This window comes from Mastigoproctus giganteus, chromosome 9 (genome assembly GCF_048544385.1).
Source record: "Mastigoproctus giganteus isolate SK-2022 chromosome 9, ASM4854438v1, whole genome shotgun sequence".
NCBI classification, from domain to species: domain Eukaryota; kingdom Metazoa; phylum Arthropoda; class Arachnida; order Uropygi; family Thelyphonidae; genus Mastigoproctus; species Mastigoproctus giganteus.
In genome coordinates, this window is record NC_143583.1 from 30,258,812 (window position 1) to 30,282,282 (window position 23,471).

Genomic DNA, 23,471 nt, shown 5'->3' on the forward strand with positions numbered 1-23,471 from the left:
ACTTTTAGCATTAACAGACACCCCTTCCTCACCTATTAGTTCATTAAATCGAGGGTTTACTGTATATTCAAAATACATAAATAATTAAAATATAATCACATGATAAAAAACTGATCTAGTATCTCCCCATCCATATATAGTGGGAGGGGGATGCAGTCATATACTAGTTTTTGTAACTATACTTGTTCAACCTTATACAAAGCTGCCAAAACTGAAATTTAATGTGAAACATCCAGGCACACTAACTCATTCAGTAAGTCATAGTCAAGAATATGACAAAGACTAATTTTGATATCATCTTAGGAAGGCTTTTAATATTGTTGTACATGGAAGACTGCTGTACGAATTGGAGCAGTGTGGCATTAAGGGCAAGTTGCTGCTATATATAAAGGGATGGGAGAAGACAGAGAGTGGTAATCAATAGACTGCTCTTCATGGACTAATGTTATTAGTTGGGTCCATTGTGGTTTTCTGTATTTATTAATGATATCGGTGAAGGTGTATCAGGCTTAATGTAGCAGTAATACACTATCATTACTGTCATTAACAACCATGTTGGCAGGGTTGTTAATGACTGTAATGATAGTGTACTACTGCAGGATCTAGAAAAGTTGAACAGATGGGTTGAGAGGTGACAACTGAAGTTTAACATTGACAAATGTAAAGTACCGCATATGGGTAGCAGTAACCCCAGAGGAATGTATCAACTGGGTGGTAGGGAATGAAAAGCACTGGGGGTAATTGTACAGTCAGATATGAAGTTTTCTGAGCAGTGCAGACAGGCTGCAAGAGTAGCTCATGGTATCTTGTCAATGATATACAGGAATTTTTCTAGCCGGGATAAGGAGATGATTATCCTCTTGTATAAGGTAATGGTCAGGCTACACCTAGAGTACTGTATACAGGTCTGGGGGCTTCATTTTAGGAAGAATGTAGAGCTGCTAGAACAAGAAGGACAACAAGATTAGTAAATGTCGACCAAAGAGTTGCTCTTATGAAGAAAGGCTTAAGTTTTGCAAATTACAGTGTCTGGAAACTAGGCACCTGCTAGGTGATCTGATTAAGGTGTATAAGTCCTTGAATTGTTTGAGCAAGCTCAATGCCAATGGGATTCTTCCTCTTGCTCAGATTAATCACCTGAAGGGACATAAATTCAAATTGAGGAAAGACAGTTGTAGAATAGATGTGTGGAAATTTGCCTTTAGCCAGCGGGTAGTTGATTGCTGGAACAAACTTCCATCTGTTGTAGAAGTTGACAGCTTAAATAAATTCAAGGCAGAACTAGACAAATATTTGGAGTGAATGGATGGGTGAAATGGGAAGGTTTTTTTTTTTTTTTTTTTGGCTAATGCTGTATAATAAGCTTGCTTTCTTGCATCATATGCCTCTACTAATGCTAGTCATACCAGCTTGTAGGGTGAGCCAGCATTTGTACATCACAGTTGCTATAAAATTTATTAAATTAGGCTGAGACACATGCAGGGAATCTCTGCAATTAATAAAAAATGCACACATTTTTCTTTAGTGTAGTACCTTTTCATTATATTTTCAAAAAAAAAAAAAATTGGAAATGTATTTTTTATTATTTTTTTTTATATTAGAAATTATATATTTTTTATTAACATAATGGCAATTAAATGAGCAGCAGACTGGCTACCTGCCATAACATAGCTAAAGCTGGTTGCAGATAAGCTGGCCACTGATATATGGAGTAATGAAATTCATTTATAAATAATTATATGTATTTGAATTCAAAAGTTCTTTAATTAAAAGGATTTTAATAAGTGTTTATTTAAATTTGCTTGTACATCATGATTAATTAAGTCCTTTCACTTACAGTATCGAGTAATGGCTCAAGAAACAACTGAGTTTAAACGCCTGATTCAGTTTTCATGGGAAAAGCTTGACCTTTCTTGTGAATGGGATGGATGTAGTATTGTAGATACACAAATGCACTCCTATTTGCATCATGTAAATCTTCATCTATCCAGTGTTGTGGAAGGTAAATTTCATGTACCATAATTTGAATATCTCAAGATTTTTAGTTTCAGTTATTGAATATTTAATGACTGTATTGCTTGTTTTCTGTTGCTGTTCTGCTATATCATTTCTACTACAGAAAATAAAACTGTTTTGATATTTACTGACATCAGGCTTTCCATGCCATAAGAAAGTTTATTTTCAAATATAATTTTATATTCTGTTTCTTTTATGAAGTACTGATATTCTAATTGATGTAATGACTTTTTTTGTTAGATGGTTTCATTACTAATAATATAGACTACAGAAACCTCTCGACTTATGTAATACTCGACTTATGCAAATACAACTTTACGTAAGTTTTTGCTGGCCGGTTGGTGCAAACTTAAAAAATATGGAAATGTATTTTGCATCTGTAGGGATAAATGGAGATACTGTGAAAATATAATGTGAACCCAATAATATATTGTGTTTTTTTTTTTTTTTTTTTTTGTAATTCATTCCAAGTCCTTGGAAGTTGAAAATTTCACTATATTACTAAGCTATTTATCTCTTTAAAAGGTCATATTTATAATGGAAATTGCACTACACTTTAATCGTTATCATATGTTCCGTTATAAGAATCAGTTTTGAATGCCTTTGTGATATTTTTCTAAAGCACGTTTCAGGTCACGAACAAAAAACAATAACAGCAAGTTGCACTTTACAGTTAATTGGGTTTTTCTGTTAGCTCGATCTGTTATAAATAGGTAGTAAACTCGATCTTATTGCATTTGCGATAATCCCGATAACTGGAATTCTGTGGGTTTTTACATTACGGTATTATGGTGAAATGAGTTCCCCTTCACTGAAATTTTAATCCTGTAAAAAACAAATAAAATTTCAGAATCTTCTCTTGATTCCTATTTACTTATTATAATGTTGAAGGGAAAGCAACCAACAGAAAGTGCAAGTGCTGGCAGTGCTAAGAAACGAAACAAAATTGATTTAGAAATGAAGATGATTAATTAAGAAGTACGAAGTAGGACAAATTTTGTCATCTGTTGCACGGAATTAGGTCTCTCTGCTTGAACAGTGCATACTATTTTAAAGTACAGTGCCATATAAAAGAACATGTTAAAGGATCAACGCACTTAAGATTAACAGTGATCACAAAAGAGTGTTCAGGTGCTGTATCGATGATGGAACAACTATTAATAATATGGATGGAAAATCAGATTCAGAAGCAAGTGCCCCTGAGTCCAATGTCCATTCAAGCAAAAGCAAGAAGTATTTATGAAGATATTAAGGATAAGTATGGCTAACCCCAAGCCAAGTTCGTGGCAAGCAACGGGTGGTTTAATAGGTTCAAGCATCACGCTGATTTCCAAAACATTAAAGTATGAGGTGGAGTCACCGGTGCCGATTCTGCAGCTGCAGAGAAATTTTGTGATGTGTTGGAAAAAATTATTGATGAAGGCAACTATTCACCGCCGCAAATTTTTAATGTTGACGAGACTGCTCTGTAGTGGGAAAAAATGCCTGATCGAACATACATTGCCAAAGAGGAAAAGACAATGCCAGGTTTCAAGGTTTCAAAAGATAGAGCCATGCTCTTGTTTGGGGCTAATGCAATGGGAGATTACAGATTAAAAACCACTGCTTGTGTACCACTCTGGAAATCCTTGTGCATTTAAGGGAATCAATAAAGCCAACCTACCCATGCATTTCTGATCGAACCAGAGAGCGCAGATAACAATATCTCTCTTTGAGGATTGGTTTAAATGCTGCTTCATTCCTGGGGTTAAAAAATATTGTAAAGACGACTTTCCTTCCAAGATTTTTGCTTGTATTAGAAGCAAAATCTACACATCTAGATGATTTCAATTCAAACGTGAAAATATTTCTCACATAGTCACATTTCTCACCCAACCTAGGGATCAGGGTGTTATGTCGAATTTAAAAGCATACTATTTACACACAACATTTGCTCAGGCATTGTCTGCAGTAGACCGTTAGAAAAATTTTACATTGAGACTTTTGGAAATCTTAATATTTACCATGCCATCTTAAACATTAATAAGACCTGGACAGAAATTACTAAATGTTGTTTAAATGGCACATGGAAGAAAATATGCCCAGCACATAAAAGACTGAAGGTTTTGAAAAAGACAAATCATATGAAGAGGTTGCAGATAAGATTGTCAAGGTTGCAGAGCTACTTCAGTTGGAGGTTGATTCCAAAGACGTGGAGTTAATATAGGAAGAAGAGAAGGAATTATCTAACAAAGAACTTATTGACTTGCAGGCAGTGATGATAGTGAAAGAAGAAAATGCTGACAAAGCTCAAGAGGAACCAAATAAGGAGCCGAGACGCTTCATCACCAGAGATGGCAACAGCATTTCTTGAAATTGCATCGACGATGGTGAGGTTAGAGAAGATGGATCCTGACAGCGAATGTTTCTTAAAAGTTAACAAAAGGGTGAATGATATGATTGCTTGCTACAAAGAAATCTACTAGGAAAAGAAAAAAAGCCAATGTCCAAGTCATCCATTAATATGTTCTTTCGTAAGGTTGAGTGGCTGACCCCTTCTAAATCTCCACAGCCTTCAATCTCCGCAGCGGCGTACTTATCAGCTGAAGACATTGATTCTGCGAACGATGCTCGAGAGGTAAAACCTATTGACTTTATGCCTGTCTCTTCTCTTTTACGCTTTTGTAATTTTTTCTGCACATGATATAAAAAATTCAATAAATACAATAAATAATTCTATTCCCACATTCGTTAAACATTTCTTTTTTGATTCAATCAATTCAGTGAGCACAGTTGCAAGTGCTGCACAAGCATGGGGGAGATGCCGACTTACGTAGAGTTCCGCAGAACACAACCCTTACGTTAATCGGGAAATGGCTGTAGATAGGATAGGATGGGAGGAGGGGTTATCCTGTTAGTTAAGAAACATAAACTCAAAGGAAGTGCATCCAGTTGACTTTGTGCACAGTGCAATGTTGAGTCAGTTTTGTGTGACATATGCACTGGGAAATCAAAATTGAGAGTAGGAGTATGTTATAGGCCTAATGAATCTCATGAGTACAATTAACAACTGTACAGAGAAATAGAGTGGACCAGTAAATCCAATTGTTTTATAATGGGGAATTTTAACTTCCCAGATATTGATTGGAACTTGTGATTTGGTCACTCGCACATTAGCAAGGCTTTTGTGGATTTATTGTTTGGATGATTGTTTTCTACAACAGCATGTACGGGAGGCAACCGGAGAGGGGGGGGGAGGGAGGGAGGGAGGGAGAGAGAGAGAGAGAGAGAGAGAGAGAGAGAGAGAGAGAGAGAGAGAGAGAGAGAGAGAGAGAGAGAGCAGATTCATGCATTAAGAATCTGTAGATAATGGAACCACTGGGCGGCAGTGATCACAGTGCACTGATGTGGGACTTACTCAGAGCAGGATTTTTGCTTTTGTAAAGGTGACTATGGTGGTCTGAGACAGTTTTTAAATTCTATAGAGTGGGAGCAAATGACGATGTTTTCAACAGCAAATTTTAAGTGGGAAGCAGTCAGAGAATTAATCTTGGATGCTACTAGGCTTTTTGTTCCAACTAAGAAATATTTTTGAAGGTTTAGGCCTAAATAGAGGTCAGATGAACTAATAAGGCTCGTGACAGAATAAAAATGCATGATATGCATATAGATTATCAGGTGACGGATATAAGCTGGTCTATAATCAAGTCACAAAGGAAGTTAGGCAGGCGAAGACAGATTACGAGAAATCTTTGGCAAAGGTTGCAAAGAAAAACAGCAAACAGTTATTTACTTATGTAAACTTCAGAAGGAAGGGGATGAATCAGATTGGTCCACTTGATATCGAAGGTTTGATTTTTGATTTTTCAGCTACCCTGGCAGGGTAGCTGAAACACTGAAAGAGTATTTTGTATGAGAAGTTATTCAGGGAGTGGAATGCCAGATGTTTATCAAACTCTGGCAGGGAGCAGAAATTGTTGAAGTTAAACATAAGAAAGGCACCTGGGGTGGATGGGATCTATCCAGTTAGCATTAGCATTAGTAAAGGCACATGAGCCAAAAAAAAAAACAAATCTTGTAATTTCCCCCATCCACTCTCTCCAAATGTATGTCTAGTTCTTCCTTGAATCTATTTAAGATATCAACTTCCATCTGTCGTTGTATAAGTTGATAGCTTAAATAGATTCAAGGCAAAACTTGACAAACATTTAGGGCGAGGGGATGGGTGAAATAAGGTGTGTGTTTTTTTTTTTTTTTTTTTTTGGCTGATGCTATATCAGCTTGCTTTCTTGCATCGTGCCCTTGCTAATTATACTCGTCAGAGTCATTAGGCCTATAACACACTCCTACTCTCAATAACCTCCTTTGTGACTTGATTACAGACTAGTTTATATCTGCCATAGGCTTCTGTGTCACCTGATACTTTATATGCATCTCATACATTTTTCTTCTCTGCCACGAGCCTCATTAGTTCATCTGACATCCACTTAGGCCTAAACCTTGAACAGTATTTCTTAGTTGGAATGAAAAAACCTAGTAGCCTCCAAAATTAAGTCCCTGAAGGCTTCCCATTTAGAATTCAACCTTTGTAACATCAGCAGTTGATACCACTGTACAGAATTTAAAAACTGGCTGACACCCCTGTAGTCAACTTTATGAAAGCAAAAGCCCTTCCCTTTAGCCTTGATGGTAGTTACATCCTTAAGTAATTCCCACATCAGTACATTGTGATCACTGATGTCCAGTGGTTCCTTTATCTGTAAATTCTTAATGCATGAATAATCACTGCTGATAATCAGATCAAGAGTATTACTCCCTCTAGTCGCCTCTCAAACATGCTGCTGTAGAAAACAATCATCCAATAAATCCAGAAAAGGTTTGTTTGTGTGCGAGTGACCAAATCACCAGTTCTAGTCAATATTGGGAAAGTTGAAATCCCCCATTATAAGACATTCTGATTTACTGGTCCACTCAATTTCTCTGCACAATTGCCCATTGTACTCATCAGATTCATTAGGCCTATAACACACTTGTCATTTTTCCTTTCCCAGTGATCTCCCAATGTTTATGTCACACCAAACTGACTCAACACTGCACTGTCCAGCGATGTCGACTGGCTTCACTTCCTTGAATTTTATGTTTCTTAACTAATAGCATAACCCTTCTTCCCTTCCTATCCTGTTTATCCTTCCTGTGCACATTATACTCCCCAAATTCCATTTCTGATTCCTCATATCTGTGTGACACCACATATCTGATATTCTGATGCTTATCTGCCTTTGATGTTTTGACCAACACCTCAAATTCATCAAATTTATTTACCCAACTCCTAGAATTTGTGAACACGCTTGTATACATGCACCTGTTCCTATTCTTAGCTACCCTGACACAGCACGTCTTTACTTTTACTGTAATGACTCCCAGCAGTCTCCGAAATCCCATGCATCTTTTCTTCCAGGCTGTTACTCATTCCAGTAGAAGCAGTACAAGAATCACTTTCACCTCTGCCAGCGGCTACTGTTAATCAATTAGTCTGTGTATCCCTTGATGGGCCCCACAATCTAGCAGTTTTCAACCCACCTACCACTTCCTCGATAGCATCCACAAATATTCTTGCACCCTTTCTATTTAAGTGTATCCCATCCCTATAGAAGCAGTCTCTCCTGTTAACAAGCACAGACCAGGCTGAGAAAAATTCTACCCCTTGAGCCTTGCACAATCTCTCCAGGGCCGAATTGAGCGACAAGACTCTCACATATGCTCATATGCTCCCTCCTGTCGTGTCTGCGTAGAATTGCAGACTTTCAAATTCAACCCTAACTCGTGGTTTTTTTTCAATATTGAACTGTACACAATATAATAGCGTAGCTTAATTTAATTTATTATGATACTCACCTTTTTATAATCTGCATTGATGTTGAAATAAATTTTAAATTTAAATTAGCATGAATGAGTTAGGATTTAAAAACAGAATTAAAATGTGCGCAAGGAAGTAGAAGTGCACGTCTTCGTCCTTGGTTGTCAATGATGAAATTTGAAACGATTTAAGTTATACTGTTGGAAACAGAAGGCCAATAGCCATAACAAGTGGCTTTCGTTTTACACGTCTTCAGTTGGCAATGATAGAATGAGAGTAAACGTGTGTATTTAAGAAGACTAAGTTCCTGTGATGCTCCTGGATACACGTGGGAATCTCGGGTGCATGAGATTCCAGACCGGTTCTATGTTATAGGGTAGTTTGGAATTTAATACTTGAAGAGTGGAATGGCGGCAAAACCATTCTATAACTAGGGCTTCATATTGGAAAATTTTAAAGCTGGATTTTAATTTGATAATAGGAATGGCTGAATCTACTAAGGGGGTGTGCTTGTGGGATTGAACATGTGTTGCTATTGGACTATCCCATCCTAAAGCTATTGTAGTGGTAGTACGCACGTGTGTTCGATGTTTTGATAGAACCGTATTTTGTGGTGGCTACCAATGTTGCAAGCGTTACAGTTATCTTGACATTTTATTAAGTAGATGATATTATTCATGTCACTAATGTTGTAATTTTGTGTATCTTTATATGAGTTGAATAATGAACCTAGTTTATTGTAAGATGAGAATGTAAGGGTGATGTCAGTACTTTTGAATAAACGGCAGAATTGGTTGGCAAAATTACAATGGTAAGGGAGGATAATATGTGAATTATTATTGGACGTGCGTTTGGGTGGGTTGTTGATATTATTTTGGACTGTGATAATAGTTTGTTTGATTAATTGAATAGGATATTTCCTAGATATGAATTTACTTGTAAGATATTGTAGTTCATTATTAAGGTCATAATGTGTGGAACTGTATTTTATAGCATTGTACATTTGATTATAAAGGACTGCTTTTTTTGTATTGAGGGGGTGATGTTATTCAAAGTGTAAGTCTTTGCCTGTGTGAGTATTTTTTCTGAAAATTCTTATTCCTAGTTTTGTATCACTTCTGTATATAGTGAGGTTTAGGAAATTAATTTGTCCCTTTTCTTCCAATTCCAGGGTATATTTTAATCTATTATGCATGGAATTAAATTTAATGAAGAGATCATTTATTATGGATTTGTGTCCTATTAAGAGGATATCGTCAGCGTATTGTATAAATAATTTAATATCTGGGGGGTATGGTTGTAATATATGATTTTCTACGGAGGCGCCAGCCTCCGTAGCCAGGTGGGAAGGAGCAGCAGTGCGTAGCATACGCTTCTTGATTAGACCGGGGTTCGAGCCCGTCACCACCAAATACGGAGGATGCGGAAAGGTCAGGGAATGACCACCGCATATCCTGGAGCAATATGGCCTTAGTTGCTAATGCTCCTAAAAAAAAAAAAACCAAACCAAATCTACGGAGGCTAGGTAAATTTCAGATGGGGGGGCTGAGATCCCTAATCGCATAGGTAGGCCATAGGTTTGCTGGTAAATCTGATTAAGAAATCGGAAGTATCTGGCATCTAATAGAAAGGTTGTGAGCTCTAGTATGCTATTAATTGAAAGGGAAGTGCGATTGGATAAGGTTTTGTCGTCTGTTAAGAAATTACGTAAGTTTTGTAGTGTTGACGGCAAATGTACATTAGTGTACAATGAGACTACATCAAAAGATGCTAGAATGTCATCATTGGTTATTGTGATAGAATTTATTTTTTCAAAGGTTTGGGAGGTATTGTTTACTTTAAATTTCGAAAATCTGGTGAGGGGGGAGATAATTTTAACCAGGAAGGAAGATAAATTAGTGAAAGCTGATTTGCTGAAGGATATTATGGGTCTTTGTAGGTGATTGGGTTTATGGAGTTTGGTAATACCAAACATATGCGGTAGAATATTGTTTCGGATACCAATCTGTTGAAGGGTGTATAAATTAATTTCATTGTTGGATCTTAATTTCCTTAAAATAATGTCAAGCTTATTTTAATTTAATTCCATGCATAATAGATTAAAATATACCCTGGATTTGGAAGAAAAGGGACAAATTAATTTCCTAAATCTCACTATATACAGAAGCGATACAAAACTAGGAACAAGAATTTTCAGAAAAAATACTCACACGGGCAAATACTTACACTTTGAATCACATCACCCCCTCAATACAAAAAAAGCAGTCCTTTATAATCAAATTTACAATGCTATAAAATACAGTTCCACACATTATGACCTTAATAATGAACTACAATATCTTACAAGTAAATTCATATCTAGGAAATATCCTATTCAATTAATCAAACAAACTATTATCACAGTCCAAAATAATATCAACAACCCACCCAAACGCACGTCCAATAATAATTCACATATTATCCTCCCTTACCATAGTAATTTTGCCAACCAATTCCGCCGTTTATTCAAAAGTACTGACATCACCCTTATATTCTCATCTTACAATAAACTAGGTTCATTATTCAACTCATATAAAGATACACAAAATTACAACATTAGTGACATGAATAATATCATCTACTTAATAAAATGTCAAGATAACTGTAACGCTTGCTACATTGGTAGCACCACCACAAAATACGGTTCTACCAAAACATCAAACACATGCGTACTACCACTACAATAGCTTTAGGATGGGACAGTCCAATAGCAACACATGTTCAATCCCACAAGCACCCCCCCCTTAGTAGATTCAGCCATTCCTATTATCAAATTAAAATCCAGCTTTAAAATTTTCCAAACTACCCTATAACATAGCACCGGTCTGGAATCTCATGCACCTGAGATTCCCATGTGTATCCAGGGGCATCACGGGAACTTAGTCTTCTTAAATACACGCGTTTACTCTCATTCTACCATTACCAACTGAAGACATGTAAAACGAAAGCCACTTGTTATGGCTATTGGCCTTCTGTGTCCAACAGTATAACTTAAATCGTTTCAAATTTCAACATTGACAACCAAGGAAGAAGACGTGCACTTCTACTTCCTTGCGCACATTTTAATTCTGTTTTTAAATCCTAACTCATTCATGCTAACTTAAATTTAAAATTATCATCCAATTTATTCAAACATCAATGCAGATTATAAAAAGGTGAGTATCATAATAAATTAAATTAAACTACGCAATTATATTGTGTCAGTTATAGATGGTACTTTAAGAGGTCTACAATTTTCGAATTATTGAAGTGTACAACAATATCACCTTTTGTGCCTTTAAAAGATATCCGCTCTACAACGTAACCAACCTTTGTCCCTGGCAGACAAACTGATCCTGTTCCACCTATCCTTTTTGTACAATATGTTCCCGGTTTCTCTGTTTCAATAGTCACTGACAACTACAAGTTTCTGTGGGACCAGCACATTCTGCCTTGGGGGTTGCTGCTATGTTGCTTGATGTTCAAGTGCAAGCTCTGGCGTTCATGTGAGCAGCTGAGAGCTTGATGGGCCCTCAATTTAGATCCTTCGAGGGCATCCACCTTGTCCTTCAAACTCTCATATAGACTCATAATGCTGAATTGTCGCCTGATTTCCTCACACACTGCTTACATTATGCACACACACACACACACACACACACACACACACACACACACACACACACACACACACACACACACACACACACACACACACACACACACACACACAGACATTCCACTTGGCAATATCATGGCCCGTCTCTGATTGCTCCACAAATATCAAACAAGCAGTACATTTTAATAGTATTAGTATTGGTAATGGCTGCAAGGTGCAAGAAAGCCTATGGCTTATGCTGCACCAGCCAAAAAAAAAAAAAAAAAAAAACAAACAAATAAAACAATGATAACAAATTTAATAAAATAAAATAAATAAATAATAATAATAATTAGTAAAAGAAAAGGAAATTAAACCTATCATCCTATGTGCTTCCCTGACCCGAAGGTACTATCCAGATGACCTTTGATTTTCCCAAAACTGTCAGCCTCTACCACCCATGTAGGCAACTTATTCCAGTAATTTATAACTCATTGGCTAAAATAAAACTTCCTGCAGTCCAATCTAAACATTTCCCCCCCCCCCGTAACTTGAATTTATGTTCCCTAGTTCTAGCATCATTTATAACCTTGAAAATTCCGTCCTCATTCATTTTACTGATGCCTCTCACAGCCTTAAACACCGCAATCAGATCTCCACTAAGGTGTCTAGTTTCCAAACTCTGCAACCCACATATTCAAAGTCTTTCTTGATATGGGCACTCTTTTGCCGATCTCACCAGGCAAGTTACTCGTCTTTGCACCTCTTCAAGAAGCTCGATGTCTTTCTTTAGTTGCAGTCTCCATACTTGAACACAGTATTCCAAGTGTGGTCTAACAAAAGCCTTATATAATGGGATTATCACGTCCCTATCTCTACTTGCAAAAGTTTGATAGATCATCGATAGGACACCACGGACCTTCCTTGCAACCTGTTTACAATGCTCAGAGAATTTCATGTCTGACCGTATCATAACACACAAGTCCCTTTCCTCCAGTACTGGGTTTAGTTGAACTCCACCAAGTGAATAAGTTATATTGGGATTACTGTTTCCCAGGTGTAATATCTTACACTTTGTTGGATTAAAGCATAGTTGCCATTTTTCTGACCATTCCTGAAGTCTATCTAGTTCTCTCTGAAGAAGCTCAGCTTGACAGTGATCATTAACTACTCTACCAATTTTAACATCATCTGCAAATTTACACATCACACACTCTATCCCTTCATCGATGTCGTTTATGAAAATTAAAAACAACAGTGGTCCTAATACTGATCCTTGGGGAACCCCACTTCTTACATCAACCCAATCTGAGGAATAGCCATTTATCACAACCCTCTGCCTCCTGCCCTGAAGCCATCCTACTATCCATCTAAAGATTTTCCCAGTGATTCCAACCTGTTCCAGCTTATAAAGCAACTGCTCATGTGGGACTGAGTCGAAAGCTAAATAAAAAATATTGAAATTATTCCCTAAATCCAACTCGTGGGTGACCCTTTCAAAATAACGAACCAAATTTGTTAAACATGATTTTCTCTTCACAGAACCATGCTGAGTATCCTTGAGAATTTCAATTCGATCCAAATGATCCCGAATTCCACCCGTGATCATTGCCTCCATGATTTTCCCTACCACTGAAGTCAGAGTGACAGGTCGATAATTTCCCACTTCACTCTTAGGGCCACCCTTACATATTGGAGATACGTTGGCACTTTTCCAATCAAACGGAATCTCCCCAGAGTCTAGTGATGCTTGCATAATTAGCCTCAATGGTTCAATGCACTCACTTGCCCCCCCCTTAAGATTATAGGGTATATTCCATCAACTGCAGGAGCCTTACTGGCCTGTAGACTCAAAAGTTTTTTCATTAAATAATCTTGCGAAAATTAAACATCATTAATTACATATTTTTCAACTTCGCTCCCACAATTTCCCATTGCCACAAAAGGTTTTTCATTTGTAAATATTGATGCAAAATAACTGTTGAGTTCATCTGCAACGGCAGCTGGTGTATTTAATACTATCCCCTTTCCCTTACATGAAGGTCCGATCTGGTTTGTCCTGCTCTTCTTGGCATTTATATGTGAAGAATTCGTTATCCCCCCCCCCCTTTGCTCTGTTTGCTAGCGATTTCTCATAAACTGCCTTTGCCTGTCGAACGTTTTCTGTGGCTCTATTACAGATCACCTTGTAGCTGTTTATAGGCTTCAGTACTTTTTATTATGGCAACTTCACTATTCATCCAACTTGAAACCCTGATCATGGAGTATTTTTTTAATGGTATGTACACATTCAAGGCATCTGTGATTAATGTTTTAAAAGCATACCACAGTTCAAATGTATTCATTCTCTGCGCGATATCTACTCAGTTAAGAGAGGCCATGTAGTACCTTAAGGCATCATAATTTCCTTTTCTGAAATTAAAACCAATTCCTTTGCCTTTTACTGCTGCTACCTCTCTCATCATCATCCACATAGAACTCCTTGATCACTTCCTGCTACTGGTTCCTCTTCTGTCAGCCCTGTTATGTCATCTGATTCATGGGTGATGATGAGGTCTAGGATATTCTTTTCTGTAGTACTTTCCCTGGCATGTTGATACAAATAACAGTCATCTAGTTGATTTAAGAATTTTGTTCCCCATGTCGAGTTTCCTTCCCATTTACTCCAATCAAATAGAGGCAAATTGAAATCACCCATAATAAGACATAGACGCTTACTTGCCCATTCCATTTGCATGTAGGGGCTTTTGTCATAATCTTCAAAATCACCTGGTCTGTAGATTACTCTTACTCGCATTATACCTTTGTTTCCAACTATCTCACACCATACAGAATCCTGGAAAGCTATCGTCGCACTCAGGCTGCTTCTGATAAGAAGCATTACCCCACCACCACCCCTTCTATCTACCCTATCCTTCCTAAATACATTATACAAGCCATACTAAAACTCATAATCCCCTATATCCAGGTGGCACCATGTTTCCGTAAGCCCTATTATGCCCGCTTTAAATGTTTTAACCAGCAGTTCGAATTCGCTCATTTTATTGACAACACTTCTAACATTACTGTATAAACAATTAAGACTTACTGTTCTTGTATATGGATTGCAAAGTAGCAACACATACGACATACCCGATATTCTTGCTGATGAGGTAGAACATGCATTGAAGAAAATGAAGAATCAGAAAGCCCCGGGGGGAAGATGAAGTTACTGTAGAGTTGTTAAAATTGGGAGGAAGAGACATAACACAAAAACTGGCAAGGCTCTTCACAAAGTGCATTAGAAAAGGTGTGTGCCTAAGCAGTGGAATAATGCAATCATAGTTTTGCTGCATAAGAAAGGAAATAAATTAGAAATTGGAAATTATTGACCAATTATCTTGTTATCCCATATCTACAAGTTGTTCACAAGGGTAATTAACAGATTAGAAAGAATACTTGATGAGAATCAACCGAAAGAGCAAGCTGGCTTTCGGACAGGATTCTCAACTATGGATCAGCTTCGCGTAATATCACAGCTAATGGAGAAAGCAAATGAATATAAAACACCATTATGGCTGGCATTTGTGGATTATGAAAAGGCATTTGACTCCATACAGCATAAGGCAATGTTTCGGGCACTGGAAAGACAAGGCATAGATACCCCACATATTATGATTTTGAAGAAAATATATGAGAGTGCTACCTCCTTTATTAGACTAGACAAAGACAGTAGGAAATTTAAAATCGAGAAAGGAGTTCGAAAAGGAGACACAATATCTCCGAAGCCGTTTACTGCTGCCCTTGAGGAAGCTTTCAGAAGATTAGACTGGTCGCAGAAAGGAGTCAATGTGAACAGAGAGTACCTAAACCATTTACGATTTGCAGATGACATTGTGGTCATAAGCCACGATCCCAAAGAATTAGAGGAAAATCTTATGCACAGTTATGCACAGTTAGTAAGGATTTTGGACTAAAGATGAATATGGCTAAAACAAAAGTAATGATGAACGAGTATGCCACAGAAAGGGAAATAATGATTGAAGGAGCAGTAATTGAAAAGGTGGAGTCATATACTTATCTGGGACAAGTTATTAACTGTAATAATGATAAATGGCTGGAAGTCAAGAGAAGAATAAACTTTGGATGGATAGCGTTCAGGAAATATAGTCACATACTGAAGAGCAATATCCTAGTTTGTCTGAAACGTAAAATAATGAACCAATGTATACTCCCCACCATGACTTTTGGAAGTGAAACTTGGGCACTCACCAAAAGAATGGAAGAGAAGCTGAGAACTACACAGCGAAGAATGGAACGAGTTATATTGGGAATCAGACTGTTAGATAAGAAGAGAAACAAATGGATTAGGCAGCAAACTCAAGTAAAGGACATTCTTATCAAAACTAAAGAACTAAAATGGTCTTGGACAGGACACATAGCTCGAAGGCATGATGACAGATGGACTAAGAAAATAACAGAATGGTACACAAGAGAAGAAGAAAACCTGGAAGACAAAGGCGGAGATGGATAGATGAAATTCATGAGTTTGTGGGTAGTAAATGGATGGCCAGTGCTCAAAACAGAAGGAACTGGAAAGTTGCTGGAGAGGCCTTCATCCTGCAGTGGATTGAAAAATGGCTGATGATGATGATGATGTTCTTGTATATTTAACAACCCTAACACAACCCTTGAAGATTTTTAGGCTCTCTTCCCTGGCATTAGCTACCTGCTCACTTGAAATGGTTCTGTCCCCAGAACATCTAGATATGTCCATTTGGGGTAATAGATAAGAACTCTTGTGGTATGTGCAAGAGTTACTTTGACCAATATTATCAGATAAACGCGTGTCAGTATTACCCCCATCCCCCCCCTAACTAGCAGTTTCCCCAAACCTTTAAGATATCCTCAATAATACTGGCAAAAACTTTTTCACCATCTTTAAGTGTATCCCGTCTCTACAAAACAAATTCCTTCTACATACAAGTGTGGGCCAAGCTGATAGAAATTTTTCCCCTAAAGCCTTGCAGAGTCCTTCAAATCTTGAGTTAAGGCTTTCAACATATAATCCCTCCTATCGTGTCTGGACAGAATTTCAAACACATAGACATTGTGGCCTAGCTCGTGGCATTTCCTCAGCATGGTCCTGTATTTTTCCAACAAATCGTCAGATCGTGTATGTTTAATATCATTAGTCCCCACATGAATAATAATATTCTCTTTACCCCCCCCCCCCTTAAAATCTGACAATCTGTTGGTTACATCATTAAGTTGCTCCCGGCAGTTATACCATGGTTCTACTCCTCCTATCCTTATTACAAAAAATATTCCCCGTTTCCCTGACAACGGAGTCTCCTAATAAAACAATGTCCTTCTTAACCAGAGTAGTTTGCACTTGGTTTTTCTGTTTTGAGGCCCGAATCAGGTGTTCATCACTTGGTATATTGCTGGAGTCTTGAATCCCTGACGAGCTCCCAGATGCATTATTCTCGAGGGCAAGCACCCATTTTTTCAGGGACTCAAATTGTTCCATCAGTGCACCAAATTGTAATTTAAGATCGGTGCACCGCTTACATCAATCACAAGGAAAAGAATCCACAGTTTCTGCGACAGATTAAATCATGACTCACCTGTAAATTGCCATCGGTTATTTCCGTGTGAGTCACGATACCCTGTGATGTGTTTAAGGCAGATCTCGTAATTACCATTATAAAATTAGCTAAATATCAATGAAAATTAACTTTAAAAAATTATATATATAATATTATTAAAATCAAACTGTTACAGGAAAACCTATAACAAAATAATCCAACAATATCTAAATAAATCAAATATTTAAAAGTGCTAATCAACAATCCACTTAACTGAGGAGCCCTGACGAAGCGCATCTGCTCACCTCGAATGCCAACACTGGAATCAATAGGCTGTGATTCAGAGGACAATGCACCCCCCCCCCCACAGTTCTCCTCTGAGCCACAGCATTCCCATTGAATGAATAAACGAGAAAGATGAAAAGTTGGTTCTGTGAGTTTGAAGTTGGACAGTAAACGGACGTTGGCTGGTGGAGGCACGTGTTCGGACTGTTTTGAAAAAGAGAGCGGGAATTATAGAAGCCAATTCAGAAGAACATTGCCCATGGAAGTATCTGTAGAAGAGGCATGCAGCAGAAACAGTACGTCTATGAGACAGTGAGTGAAGAGACTCTGTTAGAGATGAATCATAAATTAACCTAACTGCCCTCTTCTGAATGGAATCTAGAAGCCTAAGAGAGGTTTTGGGGGCACCGTGCCAGATGTGGGAACAATATTCCATGGTAGGGCAGATTTACAATTTGTACATTAACGATTTGTACAGAAAAAAAAGTAATGCTTACAGCAAAATAGAAAACCAAGTGTTTTAGATGCAGAGGAAGCAATATTTGTAATGTGCTTGTAACAATAGAGAGTGAGAGATATTAGAATTCGGGGTAATCCCCCAAAAGAGATATATCATTTTGCCTAGAAATCGGAGTTTCACCAAAGATAAGCATAGGAGCAGAAGAATCCTTTTTGCGAGATATAAGACAAGACTGAGTTTTAGAAGGATTGAAATCAACTAAGTTGTCTTTGCCCCACTGGAGAATGGTGGAGGTGTTTTACCTGGAGATCGGTATTTAACGAATTGGTAGCAGATATTCGAGAAGTTGAAGCTGATTGAGCAGGGCAAGGTTTCTCAAAATGGAAAGTGGAATGCAATGTGCTGTCATTGGCAAAACTATGGATAGGATTTCCAGTCAATGGAAGAAGGTCATTAATATACAAGAGGAAAAGTGTGGGAGGAAAGAACTGAACCTTGGGGGACAACAGCATTAGTGGAGAAGTTAGAAGACCGAAAGCCATCTACCATCACCCTCAGTGAGCAATCCGAGAGAAAAGTGGATAACCAGTTACAAAAAATAGTTCGCAAACCATAAGATGGAAGCTTGTTTAGAAGACCTTTATGCCAAATCCGATTGAATGCCTTTGAGATGTGAAGAGCGACTGCTTGTGTTTCACTGAACTTTTGGCGCCTCTGTAGCCAGGTGGGCAGGAGCGGCAGTGCGTAGCACACGCTTCTTGATTAGACCGGGCTTCAAGCCCGTGACCACTAAATACGGAGGATGTGGAAAGGTCAGGTAATAACCACCGCATATCCCCGGAAGCCGACCGGGCTACCCAGGTAGGTAAAGTGCCTGCCTGGCAACCCAAAGGTCGTGGGTTCAATTCCCACCTTGGGCTTGGAACACAGTAAAATGCAAAAACTTTAGGAGGTGCATTTTGGCCATAGGAGCTGATGCACCAACAACTAACAAAAAAAAAATATATATATATATATATATATATATATCCCCAGAGCAATATGGCCTTAGTTGCTAATGCTCCTAAAAACCAAATAACAACAACAACACCAAACTTTACCATTGAATTTTTCCATAAATGGGTAACCTAAGCTAGAATATCATCACTGGATCGACACTGACGGAATCCATACTGGCGATCGTTGATCAGACAGAGGGTTTCTAGGTAGTTTAAGAGTTGCCGGTTAATTTCTTTCTCCATTACTTTAGAAAGAGTAGAAGTAGTTGCAATGGGACGATAATTGAATGGGAGGGATTTGTCACCCTTTTTAGGAACTGGCTGGATACGAGCAAATTTCCAAACAGAAGGAAAAACACCTTTGGAATAAGAAAGTGAAAAAAGTCGGCAAAGTACTGAAGCAAATTTGGGAGCACAGGTTTTGTGAACAAGTGGAGAAATACCATCAGGACCTGGAGCTTTCTTAGCATCAAGATTCGTCAAAATCCTTCTGACATCCTTTTGATGGAAGACCACAGCAGGCATTGAATGGAGCGTGTTGAGAATGGTGGGAGGTATTTTACCAAGATCATTAATACATGAGTTGGAATTAAAATGGTATGCTAGCAGGTTAGTTTTATCCTTGGCTGAAGTGACAACAGAACTATTTGGTTTTGACAGAGGTGGGAGCAGAGATTGGCAAAAGTTGCGGCCAATATCTTTGGCAAGAGACCAGAATGCTCGCTACCATTAGGGCAAGAAGTAAGTTTTCTACTCTTAGCCTGTTCAAAATCTAGTTTTGACTGATTAATGACTGCTTTATAATTGTTGCGAGCCTTGGTGTAGGCAGAAAATGAAACCGAAGAATTGAAAACAAGCCAATTACGATATGCAACGTTCTTCTCTTGAACAGTCTTAGCACATTTATTGGAAAACCAAGGTTTAGATAAAGGATGAGATTTTGATGTGGAGTGTGGAATAAAGGATTCTATCCCTACAAGAATAATTTCAGTGACACGAACTGAGCAAACGTTGACATCAGAAGTTTTGAAACAGTAATCAGACCAAGGAAAAGAAGAAAAGAAATCTCGCAGGTCATCCCATTTTGCATTCTTGTAATGCCAAACAACACGAGGTTGGGAATAGCCGTGAGATAAAGGCTCCATTAGAGAAGAGGCAATCACTAAGTTGTGATCTGAGGTGCCTAAAGGATCACTCACTTCGACCGTGTACTAGAAGGGTTGTTTGTGAGAAAAAGATCAAGCGTGTTGGCTGCATGGTTAGGATTGTCCGGTATTCTTGTAGGTAAATGAACAATCTGTGCAAGGTCATTAGTAATTGCAAAAGCCTCAGCATCTCGACCTGCTGGGTTGGTGTGACTAGAAAATGGAAGTCAGCTGGTGTTGTGATCATTAAAATCACCAAGGTAAATTACCTCACTGTTAGGAAAGCTGGACCGGAGAAAGTTAAGCATCGTTCCAATGTTTGCCAGGGTCAATTTAAATCATAAAATTTCGGATATAAAGCAACTAGCACTTGCCACATCACGTAATATCGTTATACTTGCCTTAAGATCTCGATATTCTAATAAACATAAATACCTTTCTCAGCTTAGGAGACTTCGCGACAAATTAAAAAATTATCTACATCCTAATGATTGGTCTGTATTGAAGACCTCCATCGATTTTCGATGGGAAACACAGGCCTCAGAAATAAAAAAACAGACACATTAACAAATTTCAAACATTATCGCGAGGTTCAAGACACGTCATACAAGTTCTAACACATTGTTGCCCTCTTGCGACCAAGTGCCTATGAGCTGGGTGACGACCTACATACACATAATGTGCTTCCACAGAATGCGTCAGCTACTTCTCTACCCCCCCTCTCCATCCAGCATTCAATGAACCGACATATCAACAGGTTACAAATCTTTCCTTGTATATGTTATTGCAGGACCAGATTTCACTTTTATCCAAAGGATTAAATTATAAAATACCACCTAGAAAACTACCTAAAAAAAACAGTGTGTAATTGATATTGAATTTGGACTTCATAATGTTACACAAAAAGATTTGTTTATTCAACTAGTTAACCAAGTGGTGAATAACATAAAAGAGATGTGGCTTCCTAAATTGAATACACATGACAGTTCAGCTTTACATGAACTTCAGTAAAATAAAGACATTATTATACAAAGGGCAGATAAACAGTTGTAATATTCAGAAACAATCGCATCATTTCTGGAGACTTTCCGCAGTTCTGGCCAGCCCTCTCAGCATCGCTGGCCAGAACTGCGGAAAGTCTCCAGGGATACCCGAAAGACAGAGTTTAGCCTGGCGGCATACAGACGCTTGTCGATTTGAAAACAAGTATTAAACAGCATGTAGCCAACATCCCCAATGAGATGCTATGCAAAACTGTGTCGCACACAGTCCTCCGCTTTCGGGATGTCATCCGAAGTGAAGGAAAGCACATAGAATAATATCTGGAGATTTCTCTAAGTTCTGATATTAAAATCTAATCCTAAGTTAAGTATTCCATCCCATGTTTACCTGCCATTTTCCCCCCTGATGGTGGAAATTTGAATTATTTTCAAAGCACTATCTCTAACCGTTTTGACACTAGGGTCTCCTGAATGTGGAAACTTATTTTATAACCACCCGGTATATCATTTCTGGCATATACAATTTGTTTCCAAAGTTGTCTGATACAAATGTGAAAGGTGACATATTTACTGGTCCACAAGTTAAGCAGATGTTAGCTTCACAAAAACTGGATGAAATAATGAATACCGAGAAAAATACTGTCTAGCTGTAGTTGTTTTGCTTTTAGTGAACGGCTTTCTTGGTGACATTAAGGGTGAAAATTACAAAGAAGTAAGGTGTTCCTTGAACAGCATGATGCATAGGTGAACTGTGTTGTTTGAAAATAATAAAACGTATGTTGGTATTATTAAGTTTATTTCCAAATTGGAAATATGTGCATAATAGAGTCAAATATTTCATGTTATTTTCTTACCACTTCTTCAGTAGCAGGTGTCTTTGCAATATCACAAAAGATGACTTCAGTTAGTTTTGGTCACAAGATCTTGATCTATTATTCTATTTCAATTGTTATCTATTATTTCTAATCTACTATTTCTATTACTATATCTACCAGCAATTTGAGAAGATAGGTGGGTTCTTTCAAAGAGTAAGTAACATTACTGAATACAGAAAAAAAAAAAAAAAAAAATCTAAGGTAATTTACTAGGCTCTGCGAAGAAAAAAACTCAAGTTCTGTGAGTGAGTTCCACCACTGTTCATTAAAGCTATATATCTTAGGTATATGATTGTTCTCAATAATTTTTTTCCTTAAAATATTTAAAAGTAATTTACAAGAAAAGTGACTTTTTCTTCTGTCATAAACCTTGTTATATATGTATTCATGATTCCCTGCAAACCTTATGTAACATATATTTCAAAAATCGTGCCTTTGCTTAATTCTGATGTGATTTTCAGATTTTGATTATTATTTTTGAATTCACTCTATTAATATAACCATTTTAATTATCTTGGCTACAAAATTTTTAAAAATAATTGTTGCTGAGTTAAGCAGATGACAGAAATAAAATTGTTTAGTATTTGAGCTATTGAAAAGTTTCATGTTCCTTATATATTTTAGTAACTTGATAGTATGAATCAGAGCTGTAATACTCAATATGTTCTACGTTGATAATGATATTAACTCCTCTTATTAATTTACTAATTTAGTAACTTGAGTATTGTTCATCTTCGTCTATTTGGATAGTATTAGTATTAGTAATGGTCACATGGTGCAAGGAAGCCTATGGCTTATGCTGCACCAGCCAAAAAATATAATAAGAAGAAAATTTTTTAAAAAAATAATTAATAAGAGAAAAGAAAATAAGATAGTCTGTGTTTCCCTTATCCCGTAGGTAATTATCCAGCTGACCTTTGAATTTCCCCAAAGTCAGCTTCTACTACACATGTAGCTAACTTATTCCAGTAATTTATAGTATAACTCGCTGGCTAAAATAAAACTTCCTTCCAATCCAGTCTAAACATCTCTCCCTGTAACTTGAAATTATAATCCCTAGTTCTAGAATCATTTATAACCATGAAAATTTTGTCCTCATTCGTGTTACTTATGCCTCTCAGAGCCTTAAACACCTCAATCAAGTCTCCTCTAAGGTGCCTTGTTTCCAAGCTCTGCAACCCACATATTCGAAGTTTTTCCTCGTATGGATGCCCCTTTTGCCAATCTCACCTGGTGAGTTACCCACCTTTGGACCCTTTCAAGATTCTGATCTCTACTAGCAATTGTTCGATAAATCATCGATAGGACACCATGAGCCTTCCTTGAAACCTGTCTATAATGCTCAGAGAACTTCATGTCTTACTGTATTGTAATACCCAAGTCCCTTTCCTCCACTACCGGCTTTAGATCACCTCCACCAAGTGTATAAGTTATTTTGTGATTACTGTTCCCCGGGTGTAATACCTTACACTCTGATGGATTAAAGCATAGCTGCCATTTTTCTGACCATCCCTGAAGAATATCTAGATCACTCTGAAGAATGAATATATTAATATATTCATTTAAATCAACAAAACATGTTTTAGATTTCTATGGAATCTAGATAAGGTACATATAATAAAGCATGTTTTATTACATGTACCATATATATGTTAAATTTATATTTGTT

At 37.5% G+C, this 23,471-nt stretch overlaps 1 protein-coding gene across 1 annotated transcript in view; it reads left to right on the top strand.

The window, feature by feature from the left end:
• LOC150080130 (histone H4 transcription factor-like) overlaps positions 1-23,471 on the top strand; it is a 242,316-nt gene that overhangs the window by 58,506 nt on the left and 160,339 nt on the right. The window contains exon 2 of the mRNA XM_090382061.1: positions 1,840-2,002. Coding sequence (XP_090238187.1) covers positions 1,840-2,002 — 163 coding nt within the window. The remainder of the gene's footprint in view (positions 1-1,839; positions 2,003-23,471) is intronic.